Genomic DNA, 14854 nt, shown 5'->3' with positions numbered 1-14854 from the left:
TGCCCCTTCTTCCAGAGGTGATTAACTCTCCACTTTTCCCTGAGTCCCAGCAATGATTCAGGCTATCTCTTGAACAAAAATATTGATGCTTTGTGTTTGTATCAGAACCATCAACTTGATGGTTCTGAGACACTAGTTTTGTATGACTCAAAGATCATCCTCAGTCCATTTGAGGTGGACTGTCAGGCACGGGTAGCTTGGGTAGCTTGGTGTCCTGGAGAGTACATTTTATTCCCAGAAATGCAACTGCCCTCCAAAGCAGAAAGGGCCTGAACTGTGTTCACTGTGAAGATAAGTCCTTAGGACATAAAAAACACTTGTAAGTTTGCAAGCCTCCAAGAATAATTCAAAACATCTCAGCCTGCCAAAAAGGGACGGTTTTGTTTGCTTTTCTTGAGTCTATCCACATTTATTTACAACATAGACAATCTCTACCACAGGGTAGATTTAGACTAGATATAATGAAGACATTTTTCACAATGAGGTGGTGAAACACTGGCACAGGTTGCCCAGAGAGGTGGTAGATGCCCCATCCCTGGAAACATTCCAGGTCAGCTTGGATGGGGCTCTGAGCTACCTGATCGAGTTGAAGATGTCCCTGCTCATTGCAGGGGGGTTGGACTAGATGACCTTTCAAGGTCCATTCCAACCCAAACCATTCTATGATTCTATGATTGATTCTATGAAGGGGAGTTTTTCTAGAATTTTACTAGAATAAATTGAGTGTTCAGGGCAGAGCAGCAGATTGAAATCTCAGCAGAGTTGATCTTACTGTTCTAAGCAATAAGAAAAAAAATGGTGGAATCTCACAGCTGCATGGAGCAATAAGAAAAAAAATGGTGGAATCTCACAGCTGCATGGAAATTTGTGGAGACAAAGGAGAAATACAAGGGGCATAACCAGCACAGCTATAAAAAAACAAGGAAACTATCTAATGTGAAGTTAAAATATGCAGGATCCATACTGAGATATATCTAAAGCCTCAGTTGCTTTACAGTGGATAGAAGTTATTGTCCTCCTCCTAAATCATATGAATCTCGACATTCTCATGTTAGGTGCTTCTGGTAGACAAAAGAGGACACTTCCAGTTTAGTTAAAGTCTACAACTGCAAACAGAGAGCAAACTGTTAGGAGATATAGCTTCATTTGTACTTTTATAATCACTGCATAATTCTCTAGCTCTAACTCCAAGACAATGAAACTTTATTACAAACTGTCTGCTCTGAAATAAATTTCTTTAGTGTTGCATCAGGACAGTCTCGACCTTAGACCCTGGACAGTGCAAGATATTTCATCTATGAAAAGTATTTTTCTACACTGACATAACTATATTAACAGGACTACAGACAGGCGGAACATTAAGCAGAGAATTTAGGTCTTATTTAACGAGAGAAAACATTCTGCTCACCTGTGGATGCTTTCAGTCTTCTGATATAATCAGACCAAAAGGAACAGTCTGCTTTTTTCAATCCTTTAAGAGTTGGCAAGGAAACAGTGAACTCCTTGTAGTTATCACCATCATCATTTGGCAGATACATAGGCCAGGGGGGCATCACCCCTGACATTCTTCTTGAGAAACTATGAGGGTAGTTTGGATTTCTAAGGGAACAGGAGAAATGATCATTAGAATACAAAGACATGAACAGTAAAATGCAGAAGGAGATCGGCTGGGTCAAGGAAATGTATAATCAGTCCCTCTGACCAGTAGAGTTCAAATTCAGTCCACACTGGTGAATCATTCACGGTGTCTCACCCAGCAGTAACTTCTTAGTCCAGTTCACTTTCCTAGGGAACAGGTACACAGAACCTGTATAGACACAGGCTCGTGAACACCCTCAACAAGCCTTGTTCTCAAAGCAACCCAAGGGACTCTAAAAACCACGTAAAGTCGCAGTTCCCACACTAGCTTTCCAGAGATACTCCTCATTTTCAAGCATGACCACAGCACAGTAAAGCTGAGGGTTATTCGCAGGGTAGTTGGGAAAGGATGCACTGTGTCTTCATGTGGTTTCCCCTTTCTTCTGGGAATAATGGAATTCTTAGCCAAGACACTTCAGAATTGGGGTCCTAGAACTAAGCTCTGGAAACAACACCGAGACATTTCACTGTGTCTTCATGTGGTTTCCCCTTTCTTCTGGGAATAATGGAATTCTTAGCCAAGACACTTCAGAATAGTGAGAGACATTTGTAGCCCCAAATATATCTAAGTAGAATTTGCAGCTGCTGCATGGAGATAAAATTCTTATTACTTCTAGCTAAGTGTCACAGTACAAATCTTTGGTATCTGCTTGACAACTTGGCCATGACTTTCCAACAGTGTTGACCAAAATTCCCTCTGTAGGATTACAAATTACTAGAGGAAATGGAGGCCACTTGAGTGAGGGCAGGATCTGGACTACATTCCCTCTACTCCTTGCCCCCTTCCCAGTCATTGCAATTCTTAAATGTTACATACTTACCCAGAGTTTATAAAATTGGAGATATACTGCATAATTTTCAAGGAAAGGCTCTTTTCTTCCAGAGTAAATTGTTCTTCATACTTTGGGTAGAATGGCAGTCCAAATGCATACTGAACATCCAGTAAGAGCTCCTGATCTGAACTAAAAAAAAAATTTATATAAAGATAATTAAAATCATGTATTTATTTGGGGGAAAAAGGGAGCTAATTTAATTCCGGTGATAAAGCAAAGTTTTAAATAATTAATGACCATTAAGTAGACTGTGGTGAGCTGTGGGGCTTCTTCAGATCAGAATATAAAAGAGCAAGCAATAACAAGGAGAATTTGCCATTAAGTTAATGTAGGGTCTTTAACATATGTTACAAGAAAAACTGTGGAAGACAGAAGGGCATATTTTCTACATTAACTGGGCATATAAGAGAAAGTGATAGAGGGAGAAAGCCGCTTGGCTACTCCTTAAATACATCTTAAATTTTCTACAGATTTTCACTAAAATTAAATTCAGAAAGTGGAAGCAAGTGGTGACATGGAATCTGGCAGCCATGATGGAAGGTTAATTATGGTTTATTTCACAGATTTGGAATAACATCCTGGCCCTTCCTAACAGCAATTGGAGTTTTTTCCATTTACTTCATTGGGGCCAGCATTCTGCCCCAAATCTTTGGATAAGGAAAGACGTAACAGGAGATGTTTATGAAGATTTTTCTTAGACATAGTTTTAATGTAATTTCTCTGCTGGCTGTGTGGTTTTGGTTCATACAGTCTGTTCTGCTCAAGTTTTATATGGCAGTCAAGTCAAAACAGCTTGAGATAATCACCTAGATCAGATTTAAGAATTGTTTACTTTCATGTAATAATTAACACATATAGTAAGGAATATTTCAACACTCAGAGACAAGACTGGCCAGGCAAGGCAACACTTGTAGGACCTAGCAGCAAAGGTTACGCAACGTAACATACTCAAGTCCTGCAGAAAAACAGCGGCGAACTTCTACTAATAAAAATTATAACTAAACTATGCTCAACACCCAGCTTTGAACCACAGCTCAGAAGGAGACATTTCTGGTATGGAGTCCAGTTGCGTTTTCTGTATCCCACATCTAGACAAAGATCTTATTGACTTGGTTAAATGCTGCATGAAGGCAGACAGCATCAGGGGACCTGGGAGAAGGAACAGATGTATGTGAGACTAGGACAAACAAATCCCAGATCCACTCAGCAAGATTTCATCTGCAGTAGCTGCAGAGGTTGTTGTTGAAAGGTGGCACAACTGAAACTATTTTATCTTTGGACATGAAATGCAGCAGCATTGATATGACTCTTGATACCGCCTCTAATAGAATAAGGCTTGTAGTTCAAACCATTATGGGCAGGTGGACTGAAAGCAAGATGACTCCTTTACATTTTATGAGTGGTGGCACCAAAGCCTCTGTTTTGAAAAACAAACACACAGCCCTCTAAATGAAATACATCTTTGGTTGTATTTTCCTTAGTCTTATCATAATACCTCAGTAATACTTTGCATCTGGAAAGTGAATTATTCACAGATTATTCACCAAAAAAATGTAGAACTGAAACAAGATTAAAGCATATTTTTCTTCCCCAAATATTTATAGAAGGATTAAGCAAGATCATAGTTTAATAATTTTGCTTTAAAAATAATTTGCTTGGCCCAGTGTATTACAGCAATGTTTAGTGTCAGTATTGCAGCAAAGATACTATATACTTAAAGGAGCTGTTTTCTTTCCAATAGAGAGTCACTTTTGAACAGAATAGAGGACATGAAATTAGTTAAGATGTAACAAAGGGACAAATGTACCCATGTAGGGAAGGCATAGCAAAAGTGAACGTTGGTCTAAATCTAAAACAAGTGAGCTGGGACTGAGGGTTTCCCCTCAAATGAGGCTGTGTTCTCAGCCCTCATGTTTCTAGAGGTAAAACCTGTTAAGGTCACAGCCCAGGCTAAAATTCAGCAAACTCCAAAACAGAGAAATTATTACAGAATCACAGAATCACTAAGGTTGGAAAGGACCTTCAAGATCAGCAAGTCCAACCATTAACCCAATGCCACCATGCCTGCTAAACCATGTCCTGAAGCACCACATCCACACGTTTTTTGAACACTTCCAGAGATGGTGACTCCACCACCTCCCTGGGCAGCCTGTTCCAATGCCTGACCACCCTCTCAGTGAAGAAATTTTTCCTAATATTCAATCTAAACCTCCCAAATTATAATTTGGAATAATTATTAAACTTCCAAATTATTAGGATTGAAATTATTTGTACAACTGTAATGGGTTTGATACAGAGACACAAAGTGGTACAAAACTCTACACTTTTATGGACTGTTTTCAATATTTCTGGTTGATACTACCACACTCCTGCCAGCGAATATCAGTAGTAAGAGGATGAGAAAGAAAAGATAAGGCTAAGAGGGAAAAGAGGCACCTATATATCTGTGCACAGAACAGCAGTAAAGACGACTGTGAAACATCTAGATGGCAGCTAGATGGAAAATATCAGGGGAATAATTCTGCCTCCTCCCTCGAACTCTGATAATAATCCTTTACTGCTGGAAGGGAGTGCAAAATGGACAGAAACACCCAAACAAGGATTTTGGAGTCTCGTAGGAGCTCTGAGCATACTCAAGGTATGGCAGGTACCTGGTACCACTAACATCACTAACACAAACACTACCTGGTATCACCAGGTAGTGATACTGTTTTCATTGGAGGAAAAGCGGAGCGAGCGAGCGAGCGGAGTGACAGATAAGCATGTATAGCTTTGCTGTTGTACCCTGCTAGCTCTGCCCGGAGGTTTTTGTTTGCTGAGCTGCTCCGAACTGCACTCCTGAAACCCATATAGGTGCCACATAGGTGACTCAACAGCATCAGCCCTAAATGGGGAAGTGCAGTGCCCACCAACTGGTGGACTTCAGAGGACAGCGTGGTAAAAGGGAAGACGGCAGAGACAATGGCAAAAGGGATTTTTAAAGTGTTTTTAAGGAACTCAAACTAATAGCAGCAAACTTCCCTGACAGAAGTCTCTTTTCAAGGAACAGATCTGCTATTTTAATAACAGTGGTGAATGTAGTTATGTGTAAGGATGAAATCTTGGCTTTAGTGACTTCATGGGACTAGTACTTCATGCAACGGTATCACTTCAGATCTTGTATGTATACCTTTTCTTTTTAAGATGTCAACATTTTTAGAAACAGATCCACAGTTCTTATGTGACAGTATGACAGACTGGTAAATTGAGCCATGGGGAAGCTAGGAGCCAGACCCTACCACCTCATTCACACTAAAGTGAGCTCCCCTTGGAGAATTATTACTTTGCTTCAGAAGGAGGCACTGCTTTAGGTCAGTTATCCAGTTTACAGAAAAACAGGTAGTAACATTAGAAACTTTGTGACAATCATAGCCAGCAATTTAACAGCAGACCCTGAAATATCACTTGCTGGGAATTTTCATTATACAGTGCCAACCCATTTAATTGGGAAGGTATTGGTTCTGAGAAAAATTTTCCTTAAGCCTGAGATGGAGTTTCCATTTAAATATTTCCAAGTAAGAGAGAAAGGGGTTTCTTAGCCATCAGATACTCCACTGCTTTTTCTATAGAACTGTGGCTACTTTCACATACAAAAGAACAGCTTCAACAGGGAAGAGAATGTCAGAATTTAGAACAAAAGTACTCAGGCTACAGTTGTTTTGGTTCAAATTCTTGTTCCAGATCAAACAGAGCATAGATATAAATCCAGATTTCCAACAGCTGAAGTGAATATCTTAACCACAAGCTTTTGGAACAGTAAAAAAAACAAACCCCAAAGAACAACAACAAAAAAAAAACCCAATGCAGAAATCCTCAAAAATTTTCTTTGCAAAATGGGATGTCATTAATGGCTATCCATAATCATGGCAGTCAGGACAGAAGAATATGAATTGGCAGACCACCATGCTATTCTACAATAGGGCTGAATGCACAACTTAGAGCTGGGGCTGCAGAGACCTCATCACACGGTGACCCATCGTCAGTTAGGACACACATCTCATTTTGAACTTTGTCCTTGCTCTAGATCTGGCTAATTGTTTTATACTGGAAACTCATTTTTATGATTAATGACTGACTGTAGCCTAACACTTCTCTCTTTTTTTTCTTTCATTTAAAAAATGTAACTATTTCAATTAATCTTGAAGCCTTTTGAGTCACAGCTTCTATTCTTAGTTGGCTTAATGCAGTTTTTGGTTCTTTTTTAAAATTCCACACACAGATAGAAGCCAATGTAAATTAAGTCAAAATTCAAATGACAGCCTATACAATACCAAAATACCAAACTTCCCACTGCTATCCAATCATTTAAATTTTAAAATAACAAGATAAACATAACTCTAGCTAGAGTTCAGCCAAAGTTACCAGCAAATTACTCAGGATGAAAACACAAGTTGAAGAAGAATCCATTCATCATTAGTGAACATACCAAAGAGATATTTATTTACCAATATTTTTAGCTGCATTGCCTAGTAAATACAGATATTTTAGTCCACATGAAGCACAGATAACTATTAACAGAATAGTTGTCTAATATATATGGTCTAGAACAAGAAACTAACGTGTGGCCATGAGTTTGCTTTTATTTTTGTGCATTAAAATTTTTTACTGATAACTAGACAAGAGAACCACGCAAATGGAAATTTAAACCTACTGAAGAACCTGACACCACATCTTAAATACTATGTGGGAGTAATTTAATTGATATTTTCACTCCAAAATTCATTCTATCTCCATTCATACAAACAGTTTTAGCCAATTTTCTTCATATTCCTTTTTATACATTTTTATATACTCAACCTACTGTCCATTTTATGACACAAGCACCCCCTTTTTCACAAGAGACACTGTTTTAGCATTCCGGGTTTTTGTCTGTTTTGTTGTTTGGTTGGGTTTTTTTTACTGAATTATAAGTTTGCAACAAATACAGTCTAGCAGACATATTTCTCAAGCCCCAGCCTGAAAAACCCTGACCCTCAGGTGATCTTCAGTCTTCCCCAGCTTTGACTAGAGATGTTGGCCAAAATTTCTGTTGCCCTATGTGATACGAGGCCAGGCTACACAGCCTGGTAAGCTAGGCCCAGCAAAAACCAAAGCAGATAACATTAGATTCTTAAGTCCCCAGCCCCATCACGCTGGGGACAGTAACATCATTAGTCATAAATGGTCTACTGGGCAACTCCTTCCTTCTTCAATGCCTGCACAAACCTTTCAGTTCAGCTAGAGCATTGCAAACCAGCCTCTTCAGAAGGTAAAATAGAGAGATCTGTTAATTTTATTTCAGCTACAATGGTTTTCTGAGAAATTTAGAAGAAATAGTGTACCCAAACTCATGTTAGTCACTGAACTTAGCAGATATTTGCGATCTGCGACAAATGAATCCTTTACATGTAAACTTTTATGAGCATAACTGCTCATTCTAACAACTCTGTGAAAGGATCCATGTTAGAGATGGGATCATGGTTTTGAGTTCCTAGCTTCATATTCAAGACCCTGTTCAGTATCCCATTGGCAAGGACAGGCCTATCACTTGGAAAAGAAAACAAAAATCCTACCCACTGTCATTTGGCTTTGGTGACAATAGGTCATTTACATGCTGACTGGACTGAACAGCATAGGTGAAACCCAGGCTCATAGAACTGATGATAAATCTCCTGCTGATTTGAGTCGAGATAGGATTTCCTAACCACCATATCCCTGCAGAAGAAGATATGATTTATATATAAAATGCCACTGCCTGCATGATCTTGTGGCCCTCTTCTATGTTTATTTTCAATAAATGAATTTAAAATTAATTTTTGCAAGAAGTATTGGAAATACTAATTGTGGTTGTTAGCACACATCTACGTTCTCTTCATATTAATATCAGCAGATCTGCCGAGTGGGATCAAGTACCCTAAGCTGCTAACAGGCACCATCTCGTCAATGTCATGGTAGAGGAACAGCCTACAAACCCTGCACTTTGCCGGGACTGAAATGTTCATTTTGATAATAAGCAAAAATAATAATAAATATATATAGATATACATAACAGCACGTCTTAGAAAAAGAAATGGTATGTGATTACAGGAAGAAAAAAAATAATCAGAGGATAGTTAGATATTTATAGAAATGTAATGAGCCAAGGTGTGACGTCTGCAGTTCTAGGGATGCATTTGGCTCATTGTGTCTCACATTACAAAGTCCTGCCAAACAAATGGGGGAAAGCATGTGAAAAACAGATGAACGTTTTTCTTTCTTTCTTCTTTTCAGGAAAATCAGGACATATGGAAAAAGCTTAACTCCTAACGGGATTAAACTGCCAAGTTTATTCACCTTTGCACCAAAAAAGCCCTATAGATACATGTGACTTCCAAAAGTATCCTGTGTCTTTTCCACTTGGATTACTCCTAATACACGCAATGTTCTACTTTGCATTATAGCTGTGCCAATTGAAGAAAATAAAACTGAAGTAGCAGATAATAAATTCAAGAACCTGAAAGCTCACATTCACTGAAAAAAAAATTATAGATATTAGTGCAGGTACAAAGCACTTTTATCATCTCTACAGATTACAGAATTTTTTCAGGGAATTACCATATTAAAAACCTAGTAATAGGCATATTGACACTTGAGTGCATCTTTGGGGGACAGAAATTCATGCATTTATTCAGTACACCTACTCCTGAGCTGAATGAATGGATGAATTTCCTTAGAAAGGTGATGAGTCCATCCAAAGACCCCAGAGCACCAAGAAAGGTCTCTCTGGGTATATGGACTTTTTGCTTATCATAGAATCATAGAATGGTTTGGGTTGGAAAGGACCTTCAAAGGTCATCTAGTCCAACCCCCTGCAGTGAGCAGGAACATCTTCAACTCGATCAGGTTGCTCAGAGCCCCGTCCAACCTGACCTGGAATGTTTCCAGGGATGGGGCATCTACCACCTCTCTGGGCAACCTGTGTCAGGGTTTCATCACCATCATTGTGAAAAATTTCTTCCTTATATCTAGTCTAAACCTACCCTCTTTTAGTTTAAAACCATTGCCCCTTGTCCTATTGCAACAGGCCCTGCTAAAACATCTGCTAAAACGCCCCTTTAGCAGCAAAGGCTGCTCTACCCAGAGCCTTCTCTTCTCCAGGCTGAGCACTCCCAACTCTCCCAGCCTGTCCTCACAGCAGAGCTGTTCCATCCCTCTGATCATTTTGGTGGCCTCCTCTGGACCCGCTCCAAGAGGCCCATGTCTTTCCTGTGCTGAGGGCTCCAGAGCTGGATGCAGGACTCCAGGTGGGGCCTCACCAGAGTGGAGTAGAGGGGCAGAATCCCCTCCCTCGACCTGCTGGCCATGCTGCTTTGGATGCAGCCTAGGATGTGGTTGGCCTTCTGGGCTACAAGCACACATTGCCGGCTCATGTCCAGCTTTTCATCCATCAGTATCCCCAAATCCTTCTTGGCAGGGCTGCTACCAATCCCTTCATCCTCCAGCCTGTATTGATTTCTACTATCTTCTAGGTTACATTTCATTGGGAAAGCCTGTCCCAGTGCAGCACGTGCAGTTCCAAAAATTGTTTTGTACTTTTCTGAGTCTTTCAGAAGAGTTTTGGTTAACTTAAAGTTGATTTCTGCTTTTTCGGAGCTTTATGCTTTACATTTGCATGGTTATGGTTAATTTTCAAGATCTGAAATATCTACCGAATGATAAAGGCCCCTAAACCACTCTGTGGGAAGAAAAAATAAACTGTCTAAATCTCAAGCCTTTAGCAATACAGAAACTGTCTAAAGACTTGAGAATGGCATGATGTGGTTGAATCAGTGGGAGAGTGTTTTCATACCTTGCAGCTGGCATAATGTAATAGATAAGGCCGGAGGGATGAGAGGCAATTCCAACAAGAAGAGCAAAACAACTTTTAGGAGATCAGAGTGAGTGGAGCTTTACAGAGAAAAATTACAAGCTGTTGTTGCAGGACGTGTGTGTAGCTACCTAAGGTGACTGTGGTGCCTGCCCAGCTACAGAGGCAACGTGCATCTTGTCGTTCTTGTTACCACCTCTCCATGGCCTTACCTGCCCTCTGTGTTTAGCTGAGTTTCTCTGAAGCCCAGAGACATAACTTTCTGTCTGCCTCCACAGCACCCAGTTCACACTGTGGCCCCCCAACCTCTGGGGTGTTTGTACTCATGGACTAACAGCTACAGTCAGGAGGAGAGACTCAAGTAGACAACAAGTGGTGGCTAGATTAAAGGACAGGGATATGATTATTACAAAATCAAAAGAGTAGAAAAATCTCCTTTAATTAAAGGGCTATTAAGAACAGACAAAATTAGCACAGCGTATATAATAAATAGAAAATTAAAATACTTCACATAATTGAATGGCTTTATACACAGACGTTTATTTTTTTTTTTATCAGTCAGGAGTTCTCGTGTTCAGTTACAGAAATCATAAAAGGTGTCACCGAAATCCAGCCAACTATGTGAGCATTGGCACGGAGCAGTCTTTTAACAACTCACATTAATGTACACAAGAGTGCATAGTCAGGAGGTAAAGACAGCCCCAACTAAAATGACTCAAAACAGACAGCAGCTCATTAATCTTGGATGAATCTGTCCAACGCACAACAGTTAACAAAAGATTTTGTGACAATTATTATGGTAATGTTAATGACTATAAGATGGAGCCTCATTAAGTCTCAGTTTAGACCACTTCAATGACAACAATGATGCTTTGCCATCCTGCCGCAGCTGACGATCCGGCCTCCTCAGTGAGCAGAGCACTGATTTTTATCCACCATCTTTAAGACAGCACATTTGGCACCGCAGCGCGGTGACTTGGAAGCTATGCTGGTGTGGCAAGCAGTGCTACTTTATAAAATATGCAAAAATCACCCAGAACCCCCTTGAAGGGTTAACAAGGCAAATCTTTGTACAGTTAATAATAATATTAGCCTTGTCAAAGCATACTTCTCTATCACATATTTCTTTACTGTGAATAAAGCTATACTCCAGCCCTCCCCGCTAATCCTAGGCAATGCTGAGCAGGCACATTCCTCCTGAATTGTTTAGAATAAATGTTTACTCCAAGGCCTAAGTGTTCTCAAAAACAGAGTGAGAAAATGGCATCTGGGTCACGTATATATTTTTACCAGAGATCATTAATGTGCGAGTCGGCTATGCATCCCCCTCCTTATTCAAAAGGAACTGAAGACTAAAGCAGACACGGTGTTATGCCAAGCTGGGGAGAATGCTACCACGTGGAAGGAGATATTAGTTTGCTCTCTGCAAGATCCATTCATCTATATGAAAACTGTCATTTCATGGGTTTATGTGATTTTCCACGTGTCACAGAGTTTAGCGTGGCCTTTTTAATCCTACCCCTGTATCTATGCATGCTTGCATGTGTGTATATGTGTACATTTTAGAAACACCCAGTCGTGAGACAAACTTTTGCTAATTGATTTGTACTGGTAAAAATTCCTCCCTGTTTAATAACTTTTTGACTACTTTGCATCACTGCAGTTGCGTCTGTCTTTACTGGCTGACTTCCCCCTCCCTCTTGTTTATCTTGCTGTGAGTTATTAAGGGACTGCTCCATGTGAAACAAGAGGAAATACCAGTACTTTTTCATCTCTCCATTTTAACTCTCTGTTCTGTTACACATTTTGGGAGACACGCATAAAGTAGAAGAGAGGTGACAGAGTAGAAAATGAAGAATGTGTTGCTATACTGTGCCTTATCTTAGTTAGTGAATGGCCATTTCCCCAGCCAGAATATTTATCTAAGAGTAAATAGTCTCTCAATATTGTAATTATCTGAACACAATATTATTTTAATGTACTTTTTCCAATATCCTTGTGAGGTAGCTATTTGTAGTTATTATAGATAATATATAATTATATTATCATCATCATCTTTATGATATAGATAACAGACTCAAAGAGGGAAAGGTCCATATCCTGTGTAAACTGAGGTCTTAGGGAGGATTTAGGCACCAAAGGCCAAAAAAATCCTTATTTTATCTCTTATGTTACCCTATGGACATAATACTACAGAAGTTTCCATTTTTACAAGCAAAGGTTTGTATCTCAGCAAACACAGTTGTGATTCAATATAGAGCGGGCTGAGAAATTGTTTTTCTGTCAAAAATGCCTATGAGTGATCAGGAATATCTAATGAGGTGTTCCTCCAGCTACAATGCACCAAGGCAGATCTGATCCAGTTTGTGTACTCACAGAATATCCTGTACGTGCCTACTATGTGCAAAACATACTGTTGGTTATTGCATTCATTAACACAAAGAATTGGCTGTAACAGGGTTCTTCTATTCAGGAATTTAATAGCTAGAATGTTTGCAGGGTCCCAGATTCAATTCTCATTTCTGCTGAGCAAGTTCAAACCCCACGTATACTACCTTCCAGCCTAAGTTGTAGGTTACTCAGTAGTGTATCTGCCTCTGCTCCTCCCCGTAAGAAAAGTCACAATTTTCAAAGAAGAACTTGAGAAATGGCAGGACTTATTACTCCATTGGTTAGGGAAGTCCCTTGGGACTTGGTGAAATGGATGCCAGATCGTTCCTCAAGATTAGTTTACTTGAAGGCTGTTTCATGTACATCATTGGATTTAATCCAGCAGGCCAAATCACCAATAATATTCCCAAACACTGGGTTTTGCTGGTTTCAGATTAATGAGAGTGTCTCACAGTTTTTAGCAGTTAAGGCCACTCTCCCATGCAAAGCTCCTACGCTCAACAGCATCACTTCATTGGCATGCAGCGAGGCTGCTGGACAGCCTGCAATGCACGTACACTAGATGTAGGGGGGAAATACCGTAGGAAGGGTGAGGGAGAGAGGTCACATGGCAAAACTGGGATGAAGAATAAGGAAGGATTCATTTAGGAATGAATGACAGAAAAAACTCACTGTATATTCAGCAAAGGACCTAGTGCGGCGTCCCTTGGGAAAGTGAGGGTATCACTTCATAATAGTCACGTCGCAGTGTTAAATGAGATCCTTCGGTGCATGGATAAGCTGAATTCTGCAATTTCTGTTTAATTGCTTGCCTTTGCAACTAAACAACATTTATTTTAATGGTACTTAAGCATAAACAAAGACAAAAGGAGTAAGAATGTAGATGCAGCATACCAATTTGGGTCCATTTCTCCTTGCACGTGCATTAGCCTAAGGCATTTGACCCTGTGCCTCACCTTCCCACAAATTTCAGACAGCATACTGGCTTTGTTTGTTCTTTTAAAGAGGGTTATGAAAAAGTGAAATAATAACTTTTGCACTAAAATTTAAAGTAATTAGCTTAGAAGACCACTGACAACATAAATATTAAATTCTGTAGCTAAGTGTTACGTAAACTACTACTAAACTAGAGAGCGTGAGAAATACTAAATAACATGACACAAGAGAAATCTTAAATAGGGCTAGATAGAAGAGGAAATTCTCATCAATTCACAATCACTGCCTCAAAACCAGTGACTCTAAGTTGTATAAGTACCTTTTCAACTACTTTCAAATAAGATCTTATCGTAGATGACTGGGTCACTATCATTCTCCAAAGCAAGAGAAAACTTGCTAGCTCATTTGAGAGCACATCTTTTCTCTTTGTGCGGCTGGATTTTTGGCATACAACAGCTCAGCCCTGTTTGGAGCCTTGTAAAAGTCACTTATCTGAGACTATCGGTAGCCAAACAGAGCACTGTGAACATTCCCGCTGGAGCTGCCAGCAAAATAACGGCTCCCCGAGGATTAACTTCTCAGCTCAAAAGAAAGCGAGCCTGTTTTACCGCAGCATAATGGCCTTCATCTGTAACCTAGATCTTGGCTGGTTTCTTTCAAATGCTTTTTCACTATGCTACCAGGAGAGGAAAAAATCCCGCGTAGTTTGCAGGGAGCTTCACCATAACAAACAAATGGTGCCAGTAGGAACCCACTGTCTCTCCCCTGAGCCCTTTCGGACAAAGCCTGAGAAAAAGGCAAGGGTCTCAAAAATCTCTCTTGGAGAGAGGTATGGGGAAGTACAGGGGGCAGGGGACAAGCACTGCTCCCTCGTAAGGAGACAGCTAGAAGACAAGCATCCCTCTGTGCTTTGCTTCCCTAAAGTGTGGATCTAAGGGACAGGAGGGGCTACTGTCGCTGCAGTTTCTGATCGCTCAGCCTTTGAGAGCAAGGGACCAGGCGCTACCGTGGTGCGTCACAACAGCCCAAAGTGCTGACCACTGCCTGCAAACCTCAGTGTCTCATCCTGACTCCTGCATCTAAAATAAAAGCAGGGAAGGTCACCTTAATAGTCTGACTACCAGCTTATTCTATGCCCAAGGGAACAAGGCATTTACGTCTCCCACAGGAGTTTAGACTTTTCTGTCTAAAA

General features: G+C 40.2%; 1 protein-coding gene across 1 annotated transcript in view; it reads right to left on the bottom strand.

The window, feature by feature from the left end:
* Nucleotides 1-1408: 1408 nt before the first annotated feature.
* Nucleotides 1409-14854, bottom strand: part of TG (thyroglobulin) — a gene marked incomplete at both ends in the record, with an annotated part of 81137 nt that continues 67691 nt past the window's right edge. Inside the window, 3 exons of the mRNA XM_010284843.1 lie at nt 1409-1599; nt 2460-2590; nt 14271-14290. Coding sequence (XP_010283145.1) covers nt 1409-1599; nt 2460-2590; nt 14271-14290 — 342 coding nt within the window. The remainder of the gene's footprint in view (nt 1600-2459; nt 2591-14270; nt 14291-14854) is intronic.

This window comes from Phaethon lepturus, unplaced genomic scaffold (genome assembly GCF_000687285.1).
Source record: "Phaethon lepturus isolate BGI_N335 unplaced genomic scaffold, ASM68728v1 scaffold2984, whole genome shotgun sequence".
NCBI lineage: Eukaryota > Metazoa > Chordata > Aves > Phaethontiformes > Phaethontidae > Phaethon > Phaethon lepturus.
The sequence above is the reverse complement of the archived record's forward strand: the minus strand, read 5'-3'. Positions and strand labels throughout refer to the sequence as shown.